This window comes from Syngnathoides biaculeatus, chromosome 16, assembly GCF_019802595.1.
Source record: "Syngnathoides biaculeatus isolate LvHL_M chromosome 16, ASM1980259v1, whole genome shotgun sequence".
Taxonomy (NCBI): domain Eukaryota; kingdom Metazoa; phylum Chordata; class Actinopteri; order Syngnathiformes; family Syngnathidae; genus Syngnathoides; species Syngnathoides biaculeatus.
The window spans coordinates 24,833,075-24,859,383 of record NC_084655.1 but is presented as its reverse complement, the minus strand read 5'-3'; the positions used below and the strand labels follow the sequence as shown (position 1 = coordinate 24,859,383).

Here is a 26,309-nt window from a genome sequence, read left to right as displayed (position 1 = left end):
ATCGAAAGATGACGATACAGTGTTGTGGCAAATGTCCATAATTCACGCTAGCGGGTATCTGCAGCTGAATTAGACGTCGATATCTCGTTGTGGCCCCCGACCCCAGCGACGTGAACGGTTCCCTTTGGCCGGGCCGCTGTAATTCCATTTTCAAGATGCAAAATTGATTGGCTGACATCTTTTTACGTTACATCAGAAAGACGTCAATTGCGCATTGTGGAATGCACTTTTTAAATGCTGAATCCGTCAAGACGGCCACCAGGGGATTGGATCGCTGCGACCCGGGTTGAAAACCACCAGAACGAGTCGGAAGGAAATTAGAAGACAACCCGGGGGGGGGGGGGGGGGGGGGGACGCGACAGAGGAGCTGGCTGGCGCTTGGGAGGCGGGCAGAAAGGAAATGAGCAAGTCGCGTCAAAAGCGCCGATAAGGGAAAAACGCCAAAGAAGAGGAGGAGAAAACGAAGCCTTAGCGACCACGCAAAGAAAACCTAAACACAAAGGAACAATGGGACGGTGCTGGGGGTTTGGGGGGGGGGGGGGCGGCGTATATAGGGGCAGGAGCAGGAAGCGCAATGTGATAAGATGACCTGTGATGTGACGAGATGCGACGCGACGAGCATGCCGCCGCATTCGCGCTTAGCGAGCGGCCACCGCGGACGCTCGAGTATGTCAAATGTCACAAGTGGCGCAAAGTCGCCAGCGCGCTCATCCGTGTCGCGGGCGGCGAGGTCTGCAAACTCGGACGGACGGCAATGGCTGCGTGGGCTGTGCTGTATTTGTGTGTCCCTGTTTTATTGCGTTGACGGGTAAGCTCCAGAACCCCCCCGTGGAATAACGGGTAAACTCTCCCCCGCAGGACACGCAGCTAGCCATCTAGCATGCGCCCCAGTTCACCCCTCATCCCCGCTGCCAGCCAGAATTGCGCCTCCAACGAGGTCCCGATGCGCCTTATCTGGATCGGAAGCTTTGCAATTCGCCTTCTTGTGCTGCCGCTCAAACTGTTGTTGTTGTTGAAATGTGCGCGCGAATCGCGCTAACGACGCAGATACGTTCACGTTTCGCTACAGCTAATAGTCACGAGATGCTCCCTCTTAAGTACGCTGTGCTCATACTCGTCGTTCTTCCCAGAGGATAAAGAATATATTCCTTTCAGTCTTGTTCTCGTGTATGCCTGCATGTGTTGATGCAACATTTGTGTTCAAATTACTTAAAGAACACTGCGACGCAGATGCCTTTTGCTAGCATATCTGTGGCATTCGGCATCATTTTGTAGTTTAACAGTCTTTGCTAAGGCACAGCTCTTGGCTTGTCCTAAATACTCAGCGTGTTTTGTTTTTATTGTGTTCAATTTTCTCGTAAAGCTCAGCTGGGAATGGCACCGGAGAGCTTAAATCGTCTTCATTTTAATTTGCGGCTAGTTGCTAACTGAGTCGAGTTCACACCAACATTCGGCGCTTGAATTTTAAATGTTTGCTCTCATGTCAAATGACAACTTGTAGTGTATCTGAAATTTGTAAATGTTGATTATGTTTCAAAATATATCAAATGTATGTGCTGATTTTTTTGGGGCACAAAGATGCTTAGCACGAAATCAGAAAAAGCGCAAGTAAGTTCCAGGATAACGCGAACCTCCACACAGTCACAAACCCTCACAGGGTTTCTTTTCCATTTCAATTTGTCTACTTAGGTCAACGAAGTAACTATATTGCTTCGGTGGTGGCATCTCGATGTCCAAGTGAGTTGAGGAGTTTCATTTAGACAAAAGTAGTCACCATCCTGTGGCATCTACTGGCGGCTACGTTGTCGTACACGATTAAATTTAGGGTTAGGGTGGACCCATTTGCAGGTCTCCCAAGTCTTTGCGTTTCAGCGCCGTAAAGTCCCAAGAGACGACATGGCCTAACTAATTATGATGGCATTGAAATGGGGGGGGGCAGCTAGCTTACGAATGGACAGGAAAAGAGGAAACAGCGAGCGCTAGCGGTGGCGGAGATGAAGGGATGGTGATGAAACGGACAAATAACAAATGCGCTTTCAAGAGGAACCCGAACACGCGAGATGTGACAAATTCGCGGGGGGAGGAAAAAAACAACACGGAACAATTCAGGCAACGGAACAAAAATAGCTGCGGCGGCAGAGCAGGGACGAAGGAGGGAGGAGGAGGGCGGAGCCGGGAGACGACGCGGGTGTTTCGGAGACGGCGGCGCGCGTTGTGGAGCTGGCACGGACTCTATCAGGCGCTTTGGGGCCTGGGCACGAGGCCCCGGGTGGCTGCGCCTCGCACCATCAAACGCAAGGACGTCGCTTTCGCAGGAACGCAGACGGCGAGCGCTATCTGTGACAATAACGGCACTTCTCAGTTGGACGTCTCAACGACGCGTCGTCGTGAAGGCCGCTTGTCCGGACACGCCCCCGCTGCAATATGATTGGCTGCTGCATCCACGCGGGACTGCCTCCAACTCAATAACGCCTCCATCAACGGTGGGTACAGTAGACCCCCGCTTATTGACCTTTTTGCTCCAAGCCCCCCCCCCCGAGCCTTGTCTTTCCATGACAGTTATAATGAGCATCAATTATTCACCAAATGATGGAAAATGGAAAACTTTCCATACCTGGAAAAAAAGCTGCTGGGCCCACTGCCGTAAATTTTTCCGTACCCAAATTCACGTTTGCAACCGTTTTGGGTGTTTCTTGAGGGCAGGCTGCAACGGATTAATGCCATTTCCATAATATAAAAATACGATTTGTGCTCACGGAACGGACAAAATCGTACCTCAAGGCTGATTTATAAGTGGCCGCTTTACATATTCGGAGGCGTTTTCTTTCTTTCCGATTTGATTGTACCGTTTGCGAGCTCATCGATTCCAATCAGACCGCGAAAGTAACGAAAGCTCAAAACAAGATCCCCGAATCGGACCGGCAACCAGTCCGGGGTGTACCCCGCCCTCCTGCCCGTTGACAGCTGCGACCCTTGTGAGGATAAGCGGCGAAGAAAATGGATGGAGCCCCGGTAGGCGCCATCTTGTCTTCCTCTCAGTCACATACGCGCTGTAATTTGAAGCCGGGATATTTATTTGCATAAACGATGACGTCGCCCACAGTCTGGATCCGTTTGGAATATCGCACCAGTGCGGTTCCGAAAGTTGACGGAACCTTTTTGTCGGGTTTGGGCTTGTAACTGGACTCCGATCGGCGGCGGGCAAGAAGCTGATTTGTGATTGTGCCAGGCCAGGATGAGCGACGGCGTCTCGGCGCCGTCGGCCTCTGACTGGAGGTGACAGTTTCTCTGTGCCCCCCCCCCCCCCCCCAGCACCCGCCTCCTCCCGTTCTCCAGCCAATCAGCAGTCAAGCGCATCTGTCCTTGCTTCTTTGGCCCCCTCCCTTTGTTTCTCACTTCCCTCTCACATCCCTCCTTTGCCCTTTTACAATCGCAGCCCCCCCACCCCCCCCACCCGCCGTCTTCCTTCTCCCGCTTTCATCTCGGCCGCTTAGCCCCCCCGCCCCCGCCCTCGCCCCCGCCGCCCGATTCCGACGTGTCCGCGTACGGCGCGCACGCAATAAGACATTAGTGTGCGGCGGGGAAATTGCGTGTTGACGGATGCTTTTTATGCTAAACGCAGGCAGCGGCGGGCGCGCGGAGGCGAAGCTGAAAATGAGGACGCCCACGTGCGCTACAAACAGCGGGACGCCGCTTTTCAAGAGGAAGCCGTTTTGAAACCCCTTCGTACAAAATCCAAAGCAACGCTTCCCATAGCGATGGCTGACTATATGGCGGGCCGTGTATTGCACTTTTCTTTCGAAAGGTTAGCGTAGCGCAATGACGAGCGCATCCGATCGGCTTCGTGGGCCGGTTGATTGAAATGCGGCAGCGACGTCATTTGCGCCTGTCTTGACCAGTCTTAATGGCGTTTATAACCAGAAGGGACAGAGTGGGGGGGGGGGGGGGGTCATTTTCCGAATTCTCGCTTGAATTCTTTTGTGTTTCTTGCCGTCATTATCAAACTGTGAATCGTATTGCGGGAAACGGGGCTCAGCAGACGGAAACGCGTATTCCACAATTCAAAGTTTCATTCATCGCTCAAGGGAATAAACGAGCCTCCCGGTCTGCTCGGCAGGACACGGACGAGTTGGGGCGACGTCGGGGCGTAACGGGGTTGCAAAAACCGGCACGCCAAAATGGAAAACCTATTTGGTACTGTGGTGGGTCATTATGCAGTTTTTTTTTTTTGGGGGGGGGGGTGCATGAAGCCCAAAAAAGTCTCGTCATTTCTGCTTTTATTTTGAAGGTCTGATAAGCAACTTGTAAAATGAACGGCCGGGCTGATTCTTAACACAGTTTTGCCGAGCAGACCGGGGGGCTCGTTTTTGCTTTGTCTTGTTCATAAAAGCTTGCTCGCATCATCGCGGAACGCGCGTGATTGTCCGTTTTCATACAGTGTTCAAAATGCTCTGATGGAAAGGGTATTAATTGCAAAAAAAAAAAAGAATAAAAATAAGACATGGGGTGGGGGGTGTCGAGAAACAAAAAAAGGCAAACGACAATGAATCATCTCAAAAGTATGAAAAATGAGGTTCCACAGCGCACGCCTGAGCCGACTTGTTGGCTCACGTCTGCAGGATCTGCGGCGCTTTATTAATTTGCGAGATGGAGGACAAGCGGCGGAAATATGCGCGTGTGCGTGCGTGCGGGCGACCAATCAAGGACGCATCTTGGTTGGCGTGATGAGGGAGGGGGGCGGAGCTTGAGTCCCTTCATATTCCGCAGCCTGCATCTGTGTGTGCGCGCAAGGGCGGACGTACGCGCGGGTCAGTTCCAGACCGGTCGGCATTTCCTTCACTTCGAAGCCATTTCCATTGTTTTCGTCTTCATTTCTCATGACGAGGCGCCTCTCCTCCACGACAGTGGCGTCGTCTTACGGCGCGCGTGCGCTTGACTCGAAAAACGCCGAAGCAAAGCAAAGTTGCAAAATGCAAGAATGAAAATGTGTGTGCGTGCCTTTCTGCTCTTGTGCGGCTCATCGCTTGACTTTGAGTGGAAATTTTTTTGGGGTCACGATAAGAAAAGGCAAGAATGAAACTGTGAGTGTGTGTGTGTGTGGTGTGTGTGTGTGTGTCTTTGTAATCATGGCGCGGCACGACCGCTGGCATCCCAACCATAAGTGTGTCAATAGTTACAGTATGTCTGTGTGAATATTTTGTGCCGTCAACACAAGAAAAAGGCAAGGCGTGTGCGTTGTTGTAAACGGGCCAGTGGCAGCCGGGCGCAGTATTCATGTGGGCCACGGCGGCCCAAACGCTGCGCTTGATGTATGTTCTTGTCCCGAGACCGTCGGAGGCGCGCGTGCATGCGCATGTGTCGTTGTACATATTTAATGTATGTGTGTGTGTGTGTGTTTTCTCGGGAGAAATTTGCGTATGCGTGTGCGTGCTTTGGCCTACCTAGCGGGGAGGAAAAGGCCCCTTTGGAAAAGGGTGGGGGCGGGGCGGGGGCGCTTTTCCGCAGCCAATCTGCTTCGGCGAGGCCGTCATCATCTGTCGTCGCGGCGGCAACCACGACGGCGAGCGGCACGTGTGTGCGTTTCTTTTCCGGCTTCCTTTCAAGCCTCATTTGGTCAAAGTTGCGTCGTCAACGGCGCTCTCGTTACCTGCACCAAAGAGCGAAAACAGCCGTTTCCCTTCCCTTCTGTAAGATTTCCTTTTCTTTTCATCTGCTTTCATGTTTGTTTGTTTTTGCACACAAATCCCCTCTCTCCGTATAGCTCATATGTATGCAAATATGCCATCGTATGCAAATGAGGCAGCTAGTAGCGACGGGGAGTGCGCTGGAGGGAGGGAGGGAGAGAGAGAGAGAGAGAGAGAGAGAGGAAACGACGTCGTCGTCGACGCGTTTTGGCAATATCGGCGCAACGGACTCGTACCTTGATTTCCGAGTATCATTTGTTCCATGATGACGTGAAACACTTGCACCGAAAATCATCTTTGGCCAATGAAATGGACAGAAATGCTTTCCCTGTATTTCTTGTGTCAATTCCACGCACATCGTGCTGCTCCCTGCACCTCCAGCAATGCACACGTTTTTTTTTTTCGTTTGGCGATTTAGCACAAAATTGAAAGCATCTCCTCCAAATTCCCCAATCCAGGAAATGATGCGCAGTAGGAATCTGAAAAATGTCTGCAATCTTTCATTTTATTTCCCGATCGGCATCTTCCACCCCCCCACCCCCCCCCCAAAATTGTTGTGAAGAAGATGAAATTATTTCCTGCTGCGTTTGAGACCACAAAGCGTCGACACCTCGGGCGAATGTCGTTTTTTTTTTTTTTTGTTTTTTTTTTTTGCGTCACGAGGGGGCGTCTGTTTAACCCCCCCCCAACACACACACACACACCTTCTCCCCATACATATTTGTTATTTCAAGCATTTCACGGAAAAGTTTAAACATGTCAGATGACATTTTTCAAGCGTCCTCCTCCTCTCCAAAATGTTTTTTTTTTTCTTTTCCCCCTTTCTGCTCATTTTTTGCAAACCGTCCGCCCGTCGTCGCACCCCCTGCAATGAAAAATGGCCGCCGGTCCCGCCGGCAATGACGAGCGTCTTTTGTCCGTCATCGGCGCGCTAATGAATCCAAACGACGGCGGTTTATTGACGAGACCGCGTCGGGCTCTCATAATTGCCGGCGCTGAACGGTTCTAACGGCGGGCGACTAAAAAGGACGGTGCTGCGTTGCCACGGAAACAGGGACCGCACGCCCCTGATAGGCTGGACGCGAGTTGCGATGCGTTCACCTCTCCGCTCGAGCTAAAGCGGGCGGACGGACGGACGGACGGACGCAAGTGGACTGACTTGACGGGCAGAACTTTGGCAGGTCGTGAGCAGTCCTTACAAAAGGAATCGGAATCAGTTTGAATGGGCAACACGCAAGGAATTCGTCTCCGTCGGTCGGCGCCGCCCTGCTACGAGCGCGTCGAGCTCCCGTTTTGAGGTTTCCTGACAAACTAAACAAGTGAACGCAACTCGACGCGCAGCAAAGAGAATTTGCCGTTGCGTCTTGAAGGCCACGTCCCGACGTATCTTTTCCGTCCACGAGCTTGACGCTAACGCGTGGCGGGAAGCGCGATTGATCGATCGATTGGCCCGTCCGTGACGAAGGAGCCTTTAAGCCCTCGCTTGTCAACTGGTGGGTCGGGACCCAAAAAGGGGCCGCCTTTTGGCTGCGGGAGGGTCGCGGACCGGTGGTACGAAATGAAAAGTTGTTGGCTAGCAAAAATCGGTGGAACGTAAAATCAAGCTTCTGAAAATGTGCTCAACAAGTGTGTTATTAATTGTTAGTTTTTGTTTAATTTCCACTCCTCTCCTTTTATGGCGGGGGGGGGGGCCTCGTCTCCTAATTCCGCCGCTCCCCGTTCGTGTGCCCCCCAAAGGAGACGAGGAAAAGTGCAGCCGGCTGGAAAAGTGCGCTGGCATTTTTGCTCCGCGTTGCATTTTGGGGGCTTTCGCCGGCCTGAGTGCGATGTGGACTTTTAGCAACCGTGTGCCGCACGCGCAATGGTGCAGGACGACGCCAAAGCGGCGGGAAGGCCTCCTTCACCAACACGAGTGGCAGGCGACCTTTGACCTTCCGCTCCCACTCGTCCGTCCCTCCCGTCTCCGCCTCGGCTCATTTGCGCGCTGTCGGAGACGCAAGTTTCATTGGTGCTCAGCGGCGTGGAGTACGACGTGTGTACGTGCAAGCGTGCGTGTGCGCTGTCAAAGAAAAACTTTGCCAATAAATTTCAGGTGACAATTTTCATCCGCTTTGCCCGAAGAATCCCGTCATTCACGATGGATAAAAGCCTTGGCTAAAGTTTACCCAACGTTTGTGGCCACATTCCACCGCCCCACAACGCCGCAGCTTCTTTGACGGCTGTAGCTCCGCCCACTGGGCCGGACTTCAACAATTTTTCGCCGACAGAATATGAACGGGAGTAAATGTGACGTTTAGCTGAGCTTCTTTTTGCGCTGGCGTTCCGCGACGCCATTTTGCAGATTGAGTGCGCGAGCCACGCGTGAATCCTGCCCTCCGACGACGACTCATTAATTTTCTGCTGGAAAGAACGCCGCAAGCCGTTGCGTCTATCCCAGAATTTTGGCCAGCGCTTCTCGCGGGCCCGCCGGAGCCCGACTGGGCTGACTTGGAGCAACGGCCGGCGCGTTGACGCAACTAATTAGCCACTGAGCGATGGCGCAACTTCCGGGTGGAGAGTCGGGACGAGGGCATTGCGCCGACGTCGCGTCGGCGGCCCGTCGCCGGTCGGCTTTTATGTAGCTTTGCATCCATTTTTCTTGGTAACGCTTTGCTGTAATTTTGGCTGGTTTTGGTCGGTTGTCGTGGATTCTATTGAGCACTCTCCAAAATGCTGCACGTGTGTCTTCCGCCAGCCGTGTCAGTGAAGTGACAGAAAGCGAAGGGGGGAGTCACGGAGCTGTCTTCCACCCCCCCACCCCCCCGCCGCCCCCACCCCCCCATCTTTTGCCTACGCCGTCCATCGCTCGACGTATTCGTACCAGAGAGACGCACGCACCGTCGCGCAAATGAGACCACAAAACTCGAGCTGGCTTTCATCCACTACAGACGATCGTCTCCCCCCCCCCCCCCAACCCAAAACGCGTCGAGCCGCTTTCAGACAAAATCATTCGATGTGTGGCGACATCGCCCTCAAAAGTTGCGATGCTGAGCAGGCGGAATGTGCTGCAGTTGACTCGGGTGATGTCGGAGAGCCACAAGAAAAACAAGAAAAAAAACCCACCCCACTTTCCAACCATTTATTAAAGCTGAAAGCCAAACACGCAAAATGTGAGGTACAACATTAAAAATGTCTCGCAATTGGGAGATCTAATGAATAAATAATAATAAAACCAAGATGGCCTTTGAGCAAAAAGTCTTAAAATGCCACCTGAGCAGTTTTCGATGGCGGGCAAGAACGCGACCAAACTCAAAAAAAAAAAAACCAAACCCCAATTTGGGGACTTCCCGTTTACGCTACGCACTTGAATGTCGTGATTGTCGTAGGTCGAACTCGTTTTCTGGATCGCGCTCGTCGCCGCACAAAAGTTTCATTTCTTCATGCAAACGTGACGTGAGCCGTGTAAACGCGAAGGTGGCCTCATCTTTAGTGGCTCTCTGGCGACATCTTGTGTTCCAAAAAGATATGGTAGATGTTTAAAGTTGCCCTCCGCCATTTGCCCAAAGTGGGGGGGGGGGGGGGGGGACGCTTCCATCCGTTTCGCCCGATGCGGAAGGAGCCTCGCGCCTCTGCCGGACCGGATTCTGCTCTGCTCGGCTCATTTGTAAATCGGACGCTAACGCCGGGGCCCTCGCGGTCATCTGTTGTCCCCCCCCACCCTCCCCCGATGGACTTTTCCATCCGGCCAAACAGGATCCAAGACGACGGGTGGAGTAAGCGCTGATTCTTCCCAAATAATGTTGCGATGCGCAACGTCAACAGTGCCGTGCTGCTCCAAATTGGACGTTTTTGCCTTGGTGGGGGTTGGTTGGAGTCTGTTTTTTCCACATGTGCAAACCCTCCGTTCGCATCCCGCGACGCGAACGGAGGCGTTGTCGCTCCTCTCGAGTCGATAATCGTTGCAGCCCCCCGACAGCATCCTTCCCCTTCCGTCGCATAGTCACTCACTTCCTGTCTGACTTTTTTTTTGGGGCGCTTCCCACACCCTCCCCCTGGTCTCTCTGAGCTGGTTTCCCCCCCCCCCCCCCCCATTTCATTTTTTTCATTTTGTGGCCCGCTTGTGCGCTTTGACTTCATTTTTTATCGGTGATGCGCAAACGGAAGCACGTCGTGATGCCGAGGAGAAGTTGGAGGTCCTCATTATTATTATTTATCTGTGCAGAAAAGACAGATGTTGTGGATTTTAGTGGGGGGGGGGGCTATTCTTTTTTTTTTTCTCTCTCTCTCTCTCTCTCTTTTGTGTGCGCGTATTGATCAGAGACTGGAAATTGCCCCGTCAGTGCGGCTGCTTCTCTGAGTCTGTTTCCTGCGATTGGCCGGCGACCAGCCCCGCCTCCCGCCCGAACATAGCCGGGATTGGCTCTGGCGCTCCTGCGACCCTTGTGAGGATAAGCGTCCCAGAAAATGGATGGCTATTACTCTGACCGGAGCGCAAAAACAGTTTCTCCACTCGTAGAAAAGTTGTGCTTCGGTGCCCTGTTGAGGGATGTTGGTGCCAAGGAACTACGTTGAAGTGAGGAGAGGAGCTTGTATTTGAGGTGATTTTGCGGCCGCTCCAGCTGCTCAGCGTTTGTGATTTGGGAGCTACTTTCCCTTTTCTCTGTGATTTGCTGTGGCCAAAACCGTATCTAACGTAAAAGTCGAGTCGTCATCGGTACCGATGTCAACTTTGTAGGTGGTGGGCACGAGTCCCTCGCGGATTTTGCAGTTTGAGCCCTGCAATGTCGTTCTGAAGGTTATTTGCAAAGTTTTCACTTTTCTCTGAGAAATATTCATTCCTGAAATTATTTCTTTATCTTGCAATGTTCCCAACTTCTATTATTTCCATATTGTAGATGCTTTTAAATATTTCCAGATCCTGTAACATGTTTGTTTCTAAATGTCTTTATTTTTGCCCTATCGCAATGTTGTTTGTGTCAAAGGGTGAAGATATTTGTTCTTGCTATAGTACGCTCATGTTCTTGTCATTTTCTGACTTTATTCTTGTCGAACTTTTTTTTTTTTTTTTTTTTTTTCAATCTTTCACGTCCTTTATCGCATTCCAAGATGACCTTTTGACCCGATGAGCCGTGACCGTGTTTTCTTTTCTTTTTTTCTTTCTTCGATTCGGGTCGTCTCTCGGGCCGTCCGTCGTCTTTCAGTCGCAAGCTTTTTTTTTTTTTTTTTTTTTGTGTATGTGTGTCTCGGTGGCGCCGGTCGAATCTTCTTCCCGACGCATCGCGGCAATCTCTCCCCCGCTGACGGAATAGCAAGTAGCTGGGCGGCCCGCTTTGCGGGAGCCAAACTCCCCCCGGTGCCGCGTGGGCGAGGAAGCGACAGAAATTGGACGTCGGCGCCGCCGGCGCGGTCGTTCCTCAGCTGTCTTGTCGGCGGGGGTCCGGCTTCAAAGCGGGCCGACGCCGCCGTCGGGCTCGCGTCCGGCGGAACCGCTTCCGTCTTTTGCGTCCGCACGTGAGTAATGAGCGATTCTCATTCCGGTCACGTGACCAGGTAACCACGACAACGTCCTCGCGCCAGCCGCGTCTCCCCTCCGTCCCGCCCCTTTCCGCTCGCCGTTGCCATGTCAACAAAGCCCGGTTTAGTCCTTCAAAGGGCAACGTGGGGGGGGGGGGTCTTCGTGAAAGGACAAATCGGGGTCTTCCACGTTGGGTTTTTTTTTTTTTTTTGCTTGGTCTCGCCAGGCAAAAATGTGAGACAGGAGTGTCGGACGCGCTTGACAAAGACTAATATTCTGTTTACACTCAGACGCGAAGAAGAAGCTTCAGGTTGTTTCTTGACAGTCGCCATTGAAGTTGACTGTCAAAGCAAACATAAAACAAGGAGAATGACGCTTTGCGTATTTCAAGCAAAAACACGACGGGAAAGTCAATTTAGCCGAATGCTAACAAATGACACAAAACCCCTTCGATGGGCGGCGATTGAAATTTGAAGACAGATGTGGAGAAACACGAGCATATATCGATAATTCATCCTCTGCCAAGTACGACGAAGCTATCGCGACCGCCGCGCAACTGTATTACAGCGCCCCCGGGTGACCGTCCCGTCGGTGGCGACCCGTACGCGACCACGCTTTTCCATTTTGGGTGAGCGTGATGCATTTTGTCCCGTTTTCGACGGATGCTGCGCCGCTTTCTCCGGGCTCCCCCGTTGCCGTGGCGACGGCGGGGCCCCGCTCGCCTAAAGGTCAACGGGCATCTTCGGCCTGTCAGCTGAAGAGGAGACGGCAGGGGGGGTGGTCACCGTCGGGCCCGCAATCGCGTGCCTGCCGATTTATTTCGGAACGGCCCGGTGGCCTCTGAACCGAAAAGCTGCCAAAAATGCGTCAGGTTTCGTTGTGTACAGACGATCGTTGACAACGATGAATTTTATGCGCCCAAAACGGGCGTCAATTGGCCGCGGATTGTCAGTCCCGGTGGGCCGGCCCGGTCCGCTTCCCCTTCTCCACGCTCCGCCTTTCATATTTTTGCGTGCTCCGTTCTTCTGCCGCTACTTTTTTACAATTGAAGATCCGACGAGGGGAATTATTGGATTGGTGCGAGTGTTTCTGGTGTGTGCGTGGACGGAATAGCTTCGCATTGTGTGCTTTGTTTTTTTTCCCCGTCTTCCTTGTTTGTTTGTTTTTGGAGGGCCGGTTCGACATTTTGGTCCGGACCGCCGCGGTCGTGAGAGCGCAAAGTCGTGTCTGCGAATGGCGATGAGTCATCCTTCAGCCCGCAGATGCGGCGACGGCACTTCTCCCGCCGGGCCCCTCGGAACCGAAAATCGAGTTTTCCCGCCCGTTAGCCGCTATCGAGCCGTTTCGGCCGAGGCTTCGGTCGCGACGCAGGGGCCAATCGTGCGCCGAGTTGCCTTTTTTCCAGATAAATTGTGAAAAGTAAAGCAGACCCAAAAAAGATGAAAGAGGCCAGCGGCGCAATTGCGAGCTGGGACGTGCCCGAGCGGATCCATCCATCCGTCAAATTTCTGAGCCGCAGTCGTGCCGTTTGACTTTTGGCTGAAATCTTTCTTTCATCTCCCGCCAGCCTTTTAATTAATTGTTTTAATTAAGTGTTTGAGTTTTAATGAGTGTTTTCGGGGGGGGGGGGCAGCCACCCATCCCCTGGAATAAAAAATATGCAAAGGCGGAATCCCGATTACGCGGGGAAAACGGGAGGGGCCAAAGGGAAAACAACGCCGCCGCCGCCGCCGTTCCGAAGCTCGTCTGGAAGACGACGCGATGAAAGCCAAAGTGGGGAAGCCGGGCAGAGAAACGGGAGCATTTGGGCGCGTTGCGACGCATCCAGCTGAACAATTCGATTTTCTCCTTTCTTGCTTCCTCCACCGGCTGCTTATTGATGTGCGCTCACACAGCCAAATGTGACTTGTGGAAAGGTCATCGTCGGCACTCCCCCCCGTAAAACGCTGGACGTTTCCGGAAATGTCGCCCGGCCACGCGCGCTTTGCGTTTGCCGGCGGGAGAGGCGCCAAAGCTCATCTCGGGCGCTCGTCACCTCGCGGCGAGCGTGCCCTGCCCGCCACCTCCCGTCCGTCCGGCTGGAGAACGGTCGCCTTCACTTCCTTCCAAATGTCGTGACGCACTTCTTCCCCTTCCCCAAAATCACCTCGTCAACGCGTTCAGCGTGAATGCCACGATCCTGTCGCCGGCCGCAATTCCCCTCCAAATGTGGTCTTGATTTTGTTTTGGGGGTTTTTTGGAAGGGAGGCGTGGATCATTTTTTTCCGGTTGTTTTTTTTTTCCGTTTCACATGTTTTTTCTTTTTTTCCTGCGTTGCCTTTTTGACCGATATTGCAAACGTTAAAAAGTGCCTAATTCTTCGAGGATTTTTTTTTTTTAAAATGTAATTTTCAGATTTTTAGGGGTTTTTCTCGTATTGTATTGTGATATTATTACTCTTATTTACCAAGCCCATTTCATCTTTTTAGTACAGTGACGCCTCGGTTCTCGACCGCGATCCGTTCCAAAAAACGGTTCGAGAAATGATTTTTTCAAAAACCGAATCAATCTTTCCCATTACAATGAATGGAAAAAGAAATAATGCGTTCCAAGCCTTTCGAGCATGTCTTTCGCTGTTCTGGATAATAAACTGCACAGTAGAAATACATGCAGATTAGCTAACGATGTGTCAGTGTTATAATGCTTTAAGGAATGGCTATTAAAATGTTATATTGTTATAATGCTTTAAGGAATAGATGAAAAAACGCACACAGCGAAGCAATACTTGCAAACGGCGTCGGTGTTCCAGTATTCACGGGCGTATTCTTGATCCTGTATGAAGAACAACTAAAATGACTGAGTCACTTACTTCTTTTTACCTTTTGGTCCATAGTTATTCCTTTTTATAAAGTCTAATATTGTAGAACGCTATTTTCCTTTTTAATAAGCGTATTCCTTTTTTTTTTTCCCCCGGGAGGCTGGAACCGATTGTCGGCATTTTATTCATTCCAATGAGGAAAGATGTTTTGTGTTACAAACGTCGTGACAGAACGGATGAGTGTCTCTTTTAATTTTTGTGCTTTTAGTTTCCGGTACAGCAGAACTGCAGGTGTTTGTCATGTTGTTATGGACTGCATTATGGTATGGCATGAAAATGTTTGCGTCTTTTATGACGCCGTATTATTAAGTGTCGGCTGAGACTTTGGAGCTGCAATTTGAATGGGAACGTGTCATTCATGAATGTAGTATTTACATTTGACGGGTTCAAATGCAAAGTGTGTAACAAACGTCGCTCTGTCCGCCCCCCCCCGCCCCCGTGTCTCCCTGTCTTCAGAACCCCTCACCCCCCTCCCCCCTTGCCCCCTCCCACCCGAACCCCCACCCCCCTCCTCCCCGTTGTGCTTTCAGACGGCGGAAGCCATGCAGTCCTTCCGCGAGCGCGCCGGCGGTTTCCACGGCAACCAAAGCTGCTACCAGCAGGAGCCCCACGAAATATCACGCCTGGAGACGTACCGCCAACATCCGCATCACGCTCACCCTCAGCTGCCCCACCCGGGCCCGGGGCTTTCCAGGTCGGCCTACGAGGCCCGCTCCCTGGTAAACGCCGCGAGCATCGCGACGGCAAAGGAGATCTACAGCCAGCCGACCTACCCGGGTTTCCCGCTCAACGGCGGCGGGAGCGGAAACGGAGGCTTGGCCTCCTCGCAGGCGAAGAAGAAAATCCCCAAGTTCCCCACGCCGACTTGCGCGCAACATCTACAGGGTCACGGGGGTTACGGTAACCCCCTGGGTCCCGGGACCTACTCGGCCCAGTACGCGAGCGGGGGCCACCTCCAGCAGAAATGGGAGGACTCGGCCGCGTTGACGTCGTACGAGCACGAGCTGGTCGGGCGCGTGGAGGCCGGCGGCACCCCCGCCCCGAACTCCTCTCAGTACGTGAACCCGAATATGCTGGGCCAGTGCCACCAGCCACCCGCCCAGTCTTACCCCGGCCCCCATCAGCAGTCGCACCCGGCCGACCCCTCCCCTTCTCCTTTGATGTACCCGCAAGGTCACCTGCACTACCCCCACCCTTCGCCGTACACAGAAAAGTGCAGCCCCATCCCTCCGTGCTACAAAGGTTACAGCATGACGCCGCCTTCCCAGTACGGCAGGCAAATGAGCGCCCAGGCTAATCCGAAGCCAGGCGGGGTCTACGGGCCCTCCCAGAACAGCTACGGCTACCGACACTCCAGATCTTACGAGGCGCAGCCCCCGTTGCAGGCCATGAGCAGCCCCCAGGAGTCCCACCCAAAGTACCAGCACTTCAGCCAACCGCAAGCCAACTACTGTCTCTCGGAATTGGCCGTGAGGTCGCCCGAACAGTATTACCAAACTTGCAGCCCGTCCTCCAGCCATTCTCCCGCACGCTCAGTGGGGCGCTCTCCCTCGTACAGCTCCACCCCTTCGCCGCTGATGACCAATCCGGAGTCCTTCCAGTACGGGCAACCGCCCGTCACCCCGTCGTCGTCCTCCGCCTCCTCGGCGGGCCATCAAGAGCAAGGCGCTTCCAATGCCGCCTTGTTGCCGCCGCGCTCGCACCCGTCGCCCGGCGCGGCGTCCCACGCCTTCGCCAACGCCCAGCAGCAGGAGCGCTTCTCGGAAAAGCTGCTGTCGAACCCCAGCTTGTGGAGCCTGAATGTCCTCACCTCTCAGGTCGAGAACATATCCAACAATGTCCAACAGTTGCTGCTCTCCGAGACTCTGGTGGCCAGCAAGAAATCCGCAAAGCGCAACGGCAGCTCCGGAAGCGCCGCGTCCTCCAAAAAAGGCGAGGACTACAAAAGTCCGTATCCAGAAAGCGCCGGCGGCGTGGGCGCGGGCCCGATGCAGGAGCTTTACTCGAGCGTGCAGCAGCATCAACGGATCCCGACGACGGACCTACCCGAGGGAGGCTACTCCAGCGGTAGCGACGAACAACTGGAGAGGGGCTACTTCTACAGAAGCCGGGGCAGGAGTCCAGCTCAGCCTCCCGGCAACACTCGCATCGACGCGGACGCGGTCTCATCCCGTTCCGTCACATCTCCAGACGCTCGGTCCGGAGACTCGGGATTGCGCAGCTACGTTCCTGACCCGATGAGATGCCAGTCGGCGCAAGGAGGAGCGAGCCCCCCGGTGAAGAGTATCGGCGAGGGGAGGTCTCCCGTCGGCGTTACCGTTCCCAGTCCTATGAAACCCGCCGCGGACTCCTCTTCTGACGTACAGCAGGTCATCCAGCCCGTTAAAGAAAACTTTGAGGGCCGCTCGTGGACGGACAGGTCCGCCGGCAAAGGAGCGGAGGCTCAACATGAACGAGATGTCACTCAACCGAAAGAGAAATGGCCAGACGAGGACAAATGCTCCTCTCTATACGGCCAAGTAAGCAAAGGGGGAGCCGAAAAAGACTTTGGCTATACGGGGAGAGTCCAGAGAAGATATGACCCAGATTCACTCCAAGGGTGCTCTGACCCGGGCCGCCATTTTGCCCAAGACGTGAAAGAAGCGCACGAATCACATCCCTCCATTGCTTCCGTGAGCTCACTGAAAACGTTCAGTCCTGCGAGTGACTTTGAGCAGGATCGATATTCCACGGAGAAGGAGAAGGAGGGCAGCACCGGCAACGCCTCGCCGACCTCTCAAACTGACAAACGTCCAAAGAAGGCCGAGAGCGTAGGATTGACGGAGGAGGGAAACCATGGACGGGAATCAAAGTCAGCCGAACCAAGGCGGCGCGCTCTTTCCCATTCCAGGTCCGACGAGGTGAGGAAGGGACGGGGGCAGGAGGAGTCGATGACTTCTGACTCCGCCAATAATAGGCACGCATCCGACAAACCTTCTGCAGACCTTTACGACAGGACAGAGACTCAAAGGCCCGAGCGCCGTGGCGACAAAGAGCTCGCGGGAGTGCCGGCGCACCCGAACGTGGCGGCGGCCCCGGACTCTTCCTCCAGAGAGTCGGCCATTTGCGACAGCGCTCGCCAGCCCCGATCCGCTATGCCGGTCTTCTCCGCTCTCGGCGATAATCACATCGATCACGGCGACGCTAAAGTGCTGGAGCCGGACTCGCCTCAGCTGCCCGGGAAGTCGATACTTCCCTCGGCGCCCTCCTGGGCCGACACCCCGCCCTCCCCGAAGAAAGGCGACGAGGACGTGGAGCCGGGCCTCAGCTGCTCCAGCGCCGTGACCCCCTCGGCCAAGCCGGAGCTCGTGGCCCCGTCTGCTCAACCCAGGCCGTTTGGACGGAAGCACGCCGGGGGAGGGGGGAGGAAAGCGATCGGGCGACCGTAAGCTCGGGGAGGGACGGAGAAGGAGACCCTCACAGCAAGACCGTGCTCTTCTCCAATCAAACCGAGTTCGCCCGTCAGCAATCGATAGCGAGCCAGGCCGCGGAAATGTTAACGGAAAGCCTTCGTTCCAGAATGTGCACGCGCTCGTACAATGCGGCGGATTTGCCATCCAAGGGCCAGGCTCATTTGAAGAGGAACCCGGGCCCCAAACCAGGGCTGAAAAAACAACCAAAACCTGGAAGCAAACTCGCCCCGAAGCCCGGGCCAAAAGCGAAGGCTGCGCCGAATCCACAAACTCCGACGGGAAAAATCGGGGCCGGGGCCGCGGCCAAACGGAAGCTGGGGCCCCGGCCGGGCGTGAAACCCCAGCCGGAACCGGGACCTCAGTCTGCTTCGCCGCCCGCTGGAGACCTCGGCGACCAGGCCCCCGTCGGTCGTCCCAAAGGTTCCGTTTCCAAGGTGAAGCTGAGCCGACGAGGAGAGATCGCCACGCGTTTGACGGGGACGCAAGCGAAGGGCAGAAAAAAGGCACCAGCACAAATAAAGCAGCATATACAAGTCATGCGCCGCGATGAAAATGACATAGAAGCGCAGCAGAATCACGATAAAAATATGACCCTGAGGTCGAGGAGGCCCTCGCAGACTAAAGGAGCAAACGAAAAGGAGAAAAACGTACACAAAGATCTTTTAACAGCAACGCTGGCAGAAATTGGCGCAGCAGATTGTTGTGAAAAAGAAGAATGTTCGACGGAGGCGCAATCGGGGAAAGCCGCAGAAAGCCCAACAGAAGCTCCTGAAATGCTTCCCGCTGACGAAAGGGCGACGCTTCCACTGCAAAGTCAGTCATCCGTGGAACCCTCGATGGCGCCCGTCAAGAAAAGGAGGGGCCCAAAGCCCAAAGCCAAAGCCAAAGCACTCGGGCCTCAAGCGGCCGCCGTTCCGGGGGCCAGAGGGAAGAGAGGACCGCCCGGCAAAGAGTCCGAGGTCCCCTATCGTCCCCAACGTGCCACCGACGGGGATCCAGGCGACGCGCCCGTCGGGCCTCCCCACTGCCTGACCAGAACAAAAGTTCTCCCTCCGCGGAAGGGCAGAGGACAGAAATATGAGGCCATGGTGCAGAAAATCACGTCGCCCGGCTCCAAGAAATTCCTCCCGTCTCCTCAGGCGGACGGCGGTCTCCGCGATGACGCGGCGACGAAGGACGGGGAGACGGCTATTCCTGTCGATGGCACGGAGGTGATGGCAAGCGAAGTGAAAAGCGGGCGGGACGGCGTGAAACACCCGGAAGGAAAGGAGGTCAAGCGCGAGAGTGAAAAGCAGCGGGACACGAGTCAAGAAGAGGACCTGGACCTGAAGCAAAGGCTGCCGGAAGGGGATGCCAAGGGCCAAGAGCATAAACCTGGCACAGTGCGCAGACTCCAAAGGGCCATGGAGGCTCAGGTGGACCTCGGCCCTCGAGGGGAATGGACGCAGCGGGCGAAAGCGCTCGTCGGCGCGGCCGTGTCCACGTCCAAGTCCAAGTCCTCGAAAAGGAAGCCGTGCGCAACGGGGGAGGGGACGCGAGCTTCCGTCGTCGCTTCGGGGTCCGGGGGGAGCCCCGTCGTCACCGCCCCGAGAGCGGCCAAGCAGAGGGCCATTAAAAACAACCGCGAGATGCACTTGAAGCAAAAGAGGAAACGGAAAAGTCCGCCCCCGGCGGGAGCAGCGAAGCAGATCAAAGTCGAAGCTCCGGAGGAACAAGAGTGGATCGCGGAAGAGACGGCGACGCCTCTCCGGGCGCCCGCGGTGACAACCGCCAGCGACCACATCAAAGGAAGCCCCGAGGTCGGCCGGAAAGCCAAGAGGGGGAGGAAACCGGCCGCAAATCCGGCTCAGCGCCGACCGGGGAAAGCCTCGTCCGGGGAGATTTCCGACAAGCCGCTGAAAGTCTACAAAAAGCCGGGGCCCAAACCTGGGATGAAAGATGCCATGGAGGTCATAGAGGCGGTGGTGAGGGCCGCCGGCTGTGAAGCGGAACGAGCGGAGCGGCGAAAACCCGAGACGGAAGCGGAGCCGGAGGAAAAGCGCCGCGCCGTCTCGGAACAACGGACGCAGACCATTTCCGGCAAGAGATTCAGAAACGAGCCGGTCCAACGGAGCCTTCGCTCTTTTTGTCCCTACGTGCGAATGAACAACTCCAGAGACTTTTCCTCTTGGTGCGCCGTCGTCAACAAGCCCGAGGATGTGCAAGTCTTTCAGAGACGCAGAAAAAAGGGAATTCTCCGAATGAAGAACCCTTTCACCGTTGCCAAGGTGGTGCCGCGCACCGCCGCCATGCTGCAAGGAGCCGCGGTCGACGCGGCTCTCGCCGGGCGGCCGCTCGCGTGCTGCCTGTGCCGAAAACCGCCAAACTACCGAGATTTGGGCGATCTGTGCGGACCCTACTACACGGAAGACCGACTTCCTCGGAAACTGTTGGCCGTCCAGCCGGCGCCTTCCCCGCCCCGTGTCCGAGGGGAGAGCGACGAGGATCGAGCGCGCGCGTCAAAGTGGAAGGCTGAAGGCGAGGCGCCAGAATCTCCTCAAGCGGGCGCCGGCGGCAGGCGGCACCGGCGGCCGTACGGGCGGGCCGAAAGAAGAGACGGGATGTCGCGGAAGGACGTTCCTCCGAGGCTGCCGCTGCGACAGAGGCTCAGGAGGATCCGGCAGATCCGGGCCGGGCTCGCCGACGACCGAGCGGGCCCGTTCCGGAGGCGGCGGGAAGAAGCGCAGGCCGACGAGCACTGGGCCCACGAAAACTGCGCCATCTGGACCAAGGGCGTGATCATGGTGGCCGGACGCTTATACGGACTGAAGGAAGCCGCCGACAACTCGGCCCAAACGGTACCGCGGCAAATGATCGTCACGCCGCTGGGCGGCGGCTGCTGCCGGATGTTGCCGCTAACTTTCAAACTTTTTGTGTTTGTTTTTTTTTTTTTTTTTTTCTTTTTTTCAATGCCTCCGTCGACGTCCTTCGGGGTCCCGGCCCGTCTGACCCCAGAACTGCCGCAAGTGCCGGACTGCCGGGGCGTCCCTCAGTTGCTGTTGGAGGAGCTGCTCTCGTAAATATCACTACGTCTGCGCCAAAGAGATCGGTAAGGCGACACGCGGGGGGGGGGGGGGGGGTAAAGTCGCAAAGCGGAACCTGCCACTACGAAAAAAAAAAAAAAAAAAGTTCATCTCGGGGGCGCCCCAAAAACCGGCAGCGAGAGCCAGATAAGCGGAGAAATAGGGTGCCGAAGAGCTGGAGAGGGACACGACCCGGCGGCGGGGCCACAAAGTCGGGTCAACAAGATGGCCGAATGTGCGTCACCAAACCTGGCCAAACTCGCCGTCACTGACCTCACAGGCTCTTAAAGTCTTACGAAGGCCACCAACGGAAGTCACCCGACGTCTTCCGTCGGGCGTCGGCATTGACACGGGGTTGACCCACAAAACCGGCAGTCCAAATGTGGATTTTGCGGTCCACGTTTGACCAAAAGTTTACGTCATTTTCCAGGCTTTAACTTTGTACTTTGACCTGAGTATCGATACTTTTACTCCATTACAATGATTGACGCTAAGTTGCAGATGCTTCCGTTGTGGATATGCTAACATTAGCCTCATCGTTAGCTAGCGCGGCCCCTTCGAAAAAAGCCTCGCAAGCTCTCAGCTGACGTTTGCTGTCAAAGGAAACACAAAACAAAGACAACCAAGCAAACGTTTTGTTTGAATAAATGCAGTTTGTCTGCAAACAGACAATACAAATTGCCATAGGTAAGCGAATGAATGGCGTCTACGCGCCAACAGCCGGCGGCTGGAAAAACAGCAATTTACCGAGTGGCTCACAAGAATCCTGAAAACCTTTTTTTTTTTTTTACATTCTATTTATTTATGTTGTTACTTTGTTTTGCGCTTTTTCTTTTTAAGAACCTTTTGATGTTCTTTCGGGGCGCGACCTGCAACGGATTTTCTGGCCTGAAAAAATGCGACGTCTCCTTGCATTTGCAATTTTTGCTGCGTTTCAAGGTCAAAAGCAATCATGTTGTGCTGCTGTGGCCAATGGCGAGGTATTACGTCAGTCACACAAAGGGTGTGACCATTTAAAATGTGCGGGGGGGGGGGGGGGGGGCCATGGAGCCCATCTCCCTCCTGCTGACGCTTCAGCCAAACGCGACGGACGTCATCCTCCCCTGGGTTTTTTTTTTCCTCTCCGGGGCTCCTCGCTCGTTTTGCCTTGCAGACGCTCGGAACTTGCCGCTGTTCAACTTCTTGTTGTCCTTTACTGGGCTCCTTCTTTATTGTATGTTATTAATTTCTTTTTTTGTTCTTCATCTCGCCAGGCTGCACATTCCACGAAGATGACTTCTCCATCAAATGTCCCAAACATGAGGTAAGAACATCCGCAAAAAAAGGTGCAAAACATTGTTGCAAATACAGTGGTGGGGTGGGGGGGCAGGGTGGGGGGGGGGCAGCCTCACACACACACACACACAAAGAGCTCGTTTCGATCCATGAAGAGGACACTCGAGTGCACAGCTTCGATTCTCGTGGTCTCGCTTCCTTTTTAGTGCTCCTTGTGGAACAAAAGGCAGTTGGCGCCACCGCTGGGCAGGCGGGCAGGCGGGCAGGGGCTTCATTTCACTTTTCAAATTGTCCTCAGATTTTTTTGCAGTCGCATTCAGTTCAGTCCGTTCGGCGTTTGTTGCTCCAAATACCAGCAAGCAAGGCGTCCATCTTAAACGGCAAAGCATTTTTTCTGCGGGAGCAGAACATGTTCGCCGACCTGGAGCCGCGCAAGGCCGCCATCTGCTGGGATCTCTTGGTCATCGCGGAGCTTCACGAAGCCCGATTTGACGTACAAGCTGGGCGCGCCCGCCTGTTCGAAAAAGGAGCGGCAGTAAACGTTTGGATTCCGGTTGAGGAATTCCAAATGGAAGCGAAAACTCTCAAACGTTTGTTTGTAAAATCGGCGCGCAGCACGCTCCGAGCACCACCAGGGGGAGCCCGCGTGGCCTTTTGCCGCAGCCTCGGAGAGGAAGGAAGGAAGGAAGGAAGGTCAACGGCTGACGTTCGGCAGGGGGAGCATCTTTCCCTCCCTCCTCCTCGTTTCGCTGGCTGACAGTGATGAAACGCCGGCTGCTGATCAAAACAGTACAACCCCCCCCCCCCCCCACGCCGCCGCCGTCACTGCCTGCGACGCGCTCCCTCCCCCCATCCCTCCCTCGTCTTGTTTCTCCTTCCATCCTTCATTGGCTCCTCCCTGCTGCTTTCGCTCCCTCGTTGCGTTCACCTCTCATCCTCGTCTCCTTTTTCAGTGGTGCCGCTGCCTTGATCTGTTCCCCCCCCCTTTATCCCCCCCCCCCACCTCCGCTCCCACGTCTGAGCCGCGGAAGGCGTCGAAAAAAAAAAAAACGAGGGCAAGAAAGAGAGCGAGAAGAAGGGTTTGTTGTTAGAGGGAGGAGGCAGAGGCGTCATCAGCGCAAGGATGCAAGGACGCGCGTGCGTCTTTGCGGAGGTCGGAGCTGTGCCGCGACCCCCCCCCCGGAAGTACCACGCTCGAGGGTCCCCGTCTCAACACGGAAAAGGTGAAACGGCAAAACGCAACGCCTTTGTCGCAAACAGGAGGCTCGTGACGCAGATAACGCGCGGGGGGTGGGGGGGGCCCCCCAAGACAAACGGGGTCGAGTCGACGTTCCGAGACCCTCGGAGTGAATTCGCTGAGCCGTTCCAAAGAGACCCACGTGGGAAACCTTAGACGTGGTCATTCTGTTTTGCAGCGGTCAAGATTTCCCCATTCTTGCTTTGTTCATTATCAGTCATTTGATTTAGAGCGCCCCGTCGTCTCATGGGAAGCGCACACGGGAGCCGCTTTAGAGCGCCTCGTTGTCAGATACGAGTGCGTGCGCGTCACAACCGAGTGAAGCCGGCGTGTGGACGGGCGCTGACTGCTTTGTGTGTTCGTTAGTCGATGAACTGGATTTATATTAAAAAAAAAAAAAATTGGCAGCGGAGAAAATGCGCGCACGTAAATTGAGGATGATCCACTTCCCGGTTTGGGGCCGAGCATCCGTCAGAAAATCCGGCCACGATCGTTTTCCCAAAGTAAAATCGGATCTTTTACTTTGAAAAGCCCAAAAATGATCATGCTGTCGACACGGACGGCGACCCTTGGGACAATTTCAAGTCAAACCATTCAAATCGCGAGCCGTCAGCTCATTGATGAAGCGCTCAGATGGAGTTGATTTGGGATCCATTTTCTCCCAAGATCAAAAGAACATCCCACTTGGCAAAAAATACAATGTTGACTTTTGATTCCACGTACGGTGGCCCGGAAGTTCAAACTCGCGAATGTTCACACGAGCCGAGTCTCGCGTTGACTGCCGACTCTGGTGCGTCCCTCTGCAGGATTTGTAAAGTGTCCGCCCTCAAAACGGACTCGGAGAGCCCGGATGACGCCCTTGGGCGGCGAGGGAGACGCGAACTCGCAGCGCGGGCCCGTCCGTCGGGCCGCGAGACGTCGACAAGGAGCCACCGGATGGGACGCAAACCTGCGCACGGCTTGAAAATATCACTGCGGTACTTTCGGTACCGTGGACGGCGTGTTTTTTCTACCCCAAAATTCTTCAGTGGGCAGGCTTTAACACCCCCTCAGCATTATCCGGCCGGGTAGGTTCCTCCTGGAATTCCCAAAAAAAAAAAAAAAATAATAATAATAATAATAAAATATGGGGCAGGGCTGGCGAATCCAAAGCAATTTCAACAAAACAACAAACCGCAAACGGCGGTGCCTTGAGATACGAGTGACCCGACTTGAGAGCTTTCCCGCTGGGGTCCAAACATTTTATTTTTGGAGGGTTCTGGCTCACGAGCAAACATTTTGGATGGGAAGGCGGCGACAACGTCCACACGAGTCGCCGAGCGTAACGCGGTCTTGGTTCCGACGACACGGACGGCGTCCCGGCCCGCTTTGAAAGCGGCCCGCTTTTTTTCCACGTCCTCGTTTTCCAGACTTTGAGGAAAAATAATTGTTGCATTCGGACCCCCCCACCCCCCCCCCCCAAAAAAAAAATAATAATAATAATAACAGAAAATAAATTCCTGCTATCTTGGAGATCTTGCTCCGACACTTTAGTTCCCTTGATCCGTTCGGGTTTCAGACTCGGAATTTACGATCCGGCAGTCAGAGAATTTGTCCGGAAATCCCGACGGTCGCGCGGTCCCGGGTCGGCTCGCTTGCCGCTTTGGCGTTTCAAACCGACGCGGAAACCCGTCGACGGTGGCGGGTCCGGCCAATCTCAGAACCGAAAACGCGATTTTCCGCTTTGGCAATTTCAAGCGTCGACACGAGTATGCCCGAAAAATGTTTTCATGATTCCAGCTACAATTTGAAATTTCAACCCCATCTGGGAAACGGAATAAACCCAAAATATGTTTTTAACAGCGTACCTCGAAACCCAAACCCCGTTTTAAAAGCCGAACCCTACCAACCAGCCATCGTGTTTTGCAACTCTGCGATCGATCCAATCGTGACGCCGTTTTGCAACCCGACAGTTTTTCTTCCGTTGTCTGCCGACCGGCTTGGAGCACGTCGTAGGATTGAGCGCGCGCATGCGCTCTCACGCAAACGCCGCTGCTGACTTTGCGTTTGATTCCTTGTTCTCATGGCCGTTTACTTTTGCGATTGCTGCCATTTGTGTCGGGTTCTGTTGCGATGATTATTCTTCGCCCTTGCGCTTCGGAGCCAATTTAACTCGCATCTCAAGGCAACGCTGAACGGACGACGACGACGACGCGTAAATAATCGGCAGCGGAAGCGAGCGCATCGACGTCGCAAAACAAATGTCTTTCCGACCGGGCTCGGCTCGGCTCGGCTCGGTTCGGGTCACCTCGCAGCGTTGTCTCCTGTACACTTCCAAACCAGTTTTGGTGTGGCCGTGACTTGTCGGTCTCTCCCCCCCCCCCCCCGAACTGCACCACACGACGTAGCTCAGCTCACGTCAGGCCGGCTCACATATTAAAACAAAAAAACAAACAAAAAAAAAAAAAAAACAAGAGGCCCAAACGTTGACTTGACTTTGTGACGCTGATCATTTCATGGTGTATATAAATATCGATTGATGCTGTTTAAATGTAAGATGTGCTGTACCAATAATAACTGTGTATAGTATTTCCTAGAGATGTTTATTTTCTATAAAACGGAAAATGTTATTGCTTATAAAATCTGAAAAGAATCCATCGTCCTCTTTTTGGAACGTCGACCGTCACTTTTTCTTTGTGTCGATGTTTGACGTCAGCGCACGTTTTTGTACCGCCGCCGACGTTGAAATATACCAGCAGCACCTTTCGAGGCGACCCGGCCCGTTTCTTGTCGGAACAAACGCGACCGGGTCGAGATGACGGATTTTCCTCCCGCTTCATTTATTTCCGTTTTTACGACGACAGAAACGTGGGCCAGAAAAAGCTGTCAAATATTTAATTTCAGTAATAAAACGGTCATTGATTCTCCTGTTTCTATTTTTTACATATCATTTAACCATCACAAATCAAATCCGGGTGTAAATGTGCATACGTTTTAATTGAATTACAATCTGAAATTAAAGGAATCGTACATCCAAAAAAAAATTGAAATATTTTGGAAATGTTGTAGGATAAATACGTGGAATTAAAACTCGAGATGAAATCCATTTTCTGTCTCTTCGAGGTGACCCCAGCTGTCTTCGGGCGAGAGGCGGGGAACACCCTCAACTGGTCGCCAGCCAATCGCAGGCCACCATTCCCACTCCAAAAAAATGGATATGTACACTACTTCCTAAAAACTTTGTGAGATGACTAAAAAAAACGTTAATT

The 26,309-nt window shown here is 54.1% G+C and overlaps 1 protein-coding gene across 1 annotated transcript in view; it reads left to right on the top strand.

The window, feature by feature from the left end:
- Positions 1–26,258, top strand: part of LOC133514030 (retinoic acid-induced protein 1) — a 41,406-nt gene extending 15,148 nt beyond the window's left edge. Inside the window, 5 exon segments of the mRNA XM_061845257.1 lie at positions 14,566–17,440; positions 17,443–20,324; positions 20,482–20,575; positions 21,803–21,852; positions 23,868–26,258. Of these exon segments, the coding sequence (XP_061701241.1) occupies positions 14,566–17,440; positions 17,443–20,324; positions 20,482–20,575; positions 21,803–21,852; positions 23,868–23,876 (5,910 nt within the window). The 3' untranslated portion in view covers positions 23,877–26,258.
- Positions 26,259–26,309: the final 51 nt, after the last annotated feature.